This window comes from Diospyros lotus, chromosome 1 (genome assembly GCF_014633365.1).
Source record: "Diospyros lotus cultivar Yz01 chromosome 1, ASM1463336v1, whole genome shotgun sequence".
Classification (NCBI taxonomy): Eukaryota; Viridiplantae; Streptophyta; class Magnoliopsida; order Ericales; family Ebenaceae; genus Diospyros; species Diospyros lotus.
The window spans coordinates 13044514-13048282 of record NC_068338.1 but is presented as its reverse complement, the minus strand read 5'-3'; the positions used below and the strand labels follow the sequence as shown (position 1 = coordinate 13048282).

Sequence of the window (3769 nt, the reverse complement as noted above, 5' to 3'; positions counted from 1 at the left end):
TTTATTATGATGAATGTATATTTATGCATGATTTTTAATTTGGTTCGTTTGTTTTGTTATATTGGTGCATATATATACTATGTCTATCAGGTTTAATTTTGAAATTTGAAGGGAAATTAATTTTTTATTTTTTAATGAATTTACATTTGAGAAAGATTTTATCTGTCTCAAAAATTCATCTCAAATTATAGATGAAAAAATATGTTTTAAAAATTTATCTCAAATTACAGACGAAAAAATTCATCTCAAAATCCATCTAAAATTTCATTTCTAAATTTGTCTCAAATTTCATACGAAAGAAATTCGTCTAAAAAATTACAGACATCAAAATACGTCTGAAATTTCTGTTTCAAAATCCATCTTAAATTTCAAACGAAAAAAATATGTTTCAAATTTCATCTCAAATTTTGCAACGAGCATTTTTTAGACGACCCGGAATCTGTCTCAAAATTCATCTCACAACTCGTCTCTAATCGACTGTTTTCTTGTAGTGGAATCCCTCCTAAAATAGATAAGTGTAAGTGAAAAACCCTGTTAAGCTTGGGCGGAGTTTAGCCTAAGTGGCTAAGTGAGGCTTAATTTGGTGCAAATGGTTGTGCAAGGCTAAGCGTAGCCTAAATGGCAATACTAGCCTGAGCATGCCCTAGATTGGCATATAGGGAGTCTATGTATATAAGTTACATTAATTATCGACAATATTCCTATCAAAATTTTATAGAGTTCATTGGACAACAATTGATATCTATCCTCCACAAAATTATTGCAAAGAACTTTTGATCAACCATATAAGGTAAACATTAGCTTACATGATTCCTTAATACCTTTAGGAATATTCTAAGGAATCACTAAAACTATTCAATAAAAATAACATAATTAGAAACAGGATAGTCTTTGTAATAAGTTGCCATTAAGATGGTAGGCTATCTATAAAGTAAACTAACGTTTAGGTGGTGGAAGAAAACGTGGTAGGACATGGAGGGCGATTAACTTCAATAACTTCTTCAAGCATTTGAATAACCTTCCTCATTGAAGGTCTAAAAGATGGATCCTCTTGAATACACCAAATGGCTACCATCACAAATCTCATCAACTTGTTCCAATCATCCAAAGCCTCCCTATCATTCTCAACCAAAGCTTCCAACTTCCCTTCCTCCAAGCAATCACTAGCCCAATCTGTCAAGATTGCTTTTTCAACTTCTCCATTTTCAAGATCCCCCACACTTCTTTGACAAGAAATGATCTCTAGCAGCAACACACCATAGCTGTAAACGTCAACCTTGGCAGTGATTGGCTTGTTGTTGAACCACTCCGAGGCCACATACCCCTTTGTCCCTCTAATGGTAGTTGGCACTGTCTTGCTTTGATTCATCCTGAGAAGTTTAGCCAACCCAAAGTCTGAAATTCTAGCATTGTAATACTCATCAAGGAGTATGTTCTGAGGCTTTATATCGCAATGGATGATTTGGGTGGTGCATTCTTCATGCAAGTAAACCAGCCCTCTTGCAATCCCTAGCGCAATTTCAGTCCTAAGGTTCCAGCTAGGCTTTGTATCTCCAAATAGGAAGCTAGATAAAGTGCCATTGGTCAAAAACTCATAGACTAGCATCCGGTGTTGGCCTTCCTCACAGAATCCAAGCAGCCGAACCAGATTTTTATGATGAGTTCGGCCAATCACATTCACTTCAGTCTTGAATTCCTTCTCTTTTTGTTGAGCTACTCTATCAAGCTTTTTCACTGCCACAACTTGTCTTGAACCACCCATTTGTACCACCCCTTTGTAGACAATGCCAAAAGCCCCCCTTCCCAATTCTTCCCCAAAACCATTTGTAGCAACATCAAGTTCTTTGTAGGTAAAACTACGGAGACTTATTTCACTTGTGGGGAGTCCTTTTTTCTTACGGTAGATAAAGAAAAAGCCCAAGCAGAAGGCACCAACCAATACCAAATTGACAAAAAAAGATGTCCCCAAGAGAACGGATCCTACCACAATAATAGACTCCCTGTCCTTTTTTTCACGAATAGTAGGAGGTCCGGTTGTAGGATTGGATGGAGGAACATCAACTTTGCGGTACTTCAAGATAGCCTTGTTATTAAGACTGCTATCCCTGATTCCATTCGAAAGTGGCAGCTTCTTCTTCCAGCATTCATCACCTCCAAGTATAGCAACAGCACAAAAACAATCTTGAAGGCAATTGTTTCTACACTGGGATTCAGTCAATGGCTTCAAGTGCTCGTAATCAGAGGTTGGCCAATTAGTATTTACAAGAGTCGAGAAATCATACACATCTGCTGCTGAATTGACATCTGCTTCTTCACAGCTTTGAGTGAAATTCGGCCTACAGCTGCCATACTTATCGTCTGGATCCATCAACGAAAACCCCGGTGGGCACTGGCATATTGGCCTCTTATCATCACCGAGGCTGCAGATGTTGTTAAACCCACAAGCCCCACTCCCTAAACCTCCACCAATAGCAGCACATATATTATCTGGCTCGGACCAAACCACACTCCAGTTTGTGTTGCCAGTACTGGAAGACCTTGGATAAGCATATTGGACGAAAACTCCATCAAAATTGAGAGTTGCTCTGTGATAATTATCACTGGCAGGGAAATTGATTGTCCTCGGAGTGAGATTGAACCTTACGCCATTCTCTCTCAATATGTACATATAACCTGTATCAGGGAAGATCACTTGCTGACCGGAATTGGAGGGATTAGAGGGGTCAGAAGTGTTACTTGTATAGTAATTAGCATAAGCAAGATTTGAAACCATGTCTCTGGTATTAAGCAACAGATTCCCATCTTGGAAGCGAAGCTGGAATCTTCCTTGGGAGAAGTTGGTCACCGACCGCTTGGAATACAGCACCAAGCCGGACTTCATTGTCTGCGTAGGCAGAAGGGTATCAGTAGGATATTCGAAGCTTTCCCATTGACTGAGAGAATCGCTTCCCATAAGCACAAAGTTGCCAGTATCATTCAGGAAACCATAAGCAACTTCATTCAAAATGCCCTCAGATTCCCACAGTACGTTGCCTTTAGGGTCCGTGACCACCAACCCTTTATCGGAAGTGAGTTCTACCTTCGATCCGCTCGAAAAAGGAACTCCTTCATTTGCAAACCAAACAATGGTCCGATCGGGTATCTTGTAGTACCATATGGAGAGCAAGAAGAGATTGGGATCTTCAAGTTGCCTAAAACCAAAAGCAAAATCAGCCGAAGGAGAAAGCCATGGATCAGCGGCATCGGTGTTGGCTGTGATGGACTTGCCCAGGGCTATGGTGCCATTAGATTGAGCAGCAATGGACAAAGGCAGAAGGAAGAGAAGAAACAGAAGAGCATGAGCCATCGTTAGATCGATCCAATCTGATTTCGCCATGAAACCCAAGCGAAGAAGAGTATTTGAGGAGCAGGGGAAGCCTTGCAAGTAATCTCGGTACATCTGAAACAATCAAAGTTCCTGTTCCCTTTCACTACCAGGTCAAAACAAATAACCGTAAAGTCCAATATGGAAAGTGAATACGATGTCTTGGTGAAAGACGTGTCAACTGTAAGTACCTTAAACAGAAGTGACATGTTTTTTCTTTATTTTTTTATATATAAAGATTATCCTAACAATATTATATATAAAAAAAAGAAAAAATTTGGCTCAAATTAATCACGTTCAAGCATTAAAATATATGTATTTATGCAGAGCCAACTCAACAGAGTTGGGCCTAAGGCAAAAGGAATTGTTGAGGCTTTTGAGAATTATTTTTTTTTATAAAAAATA

General features: G+C 39.1%; 1 protein-coding gene across 1 annotated transcript; it reads right to left on the bottom strand.

Moving 5' to 3' along the window:
• Positions 1-771: 771 nt before the first annotated feature.
• LOC127803593 (G-type lectin S-receptor-like serine/threonine-protein kinase LECRK3) lies at positions 772-3483 on the bottom strand. Its single transcript, XM_052340000.1, has one exon. It carries the CDS (start codon positions 3437-3439, stop codon positions 944-946), a length of 2496 nt encoding a protein of 831 aa, XP_052195960.1. The 5' UTR covers positions 3440-3483; the 3' UTR covers positions 772-943.
• Positions 3484-3769: the final 286 nt, after the last annotated feature.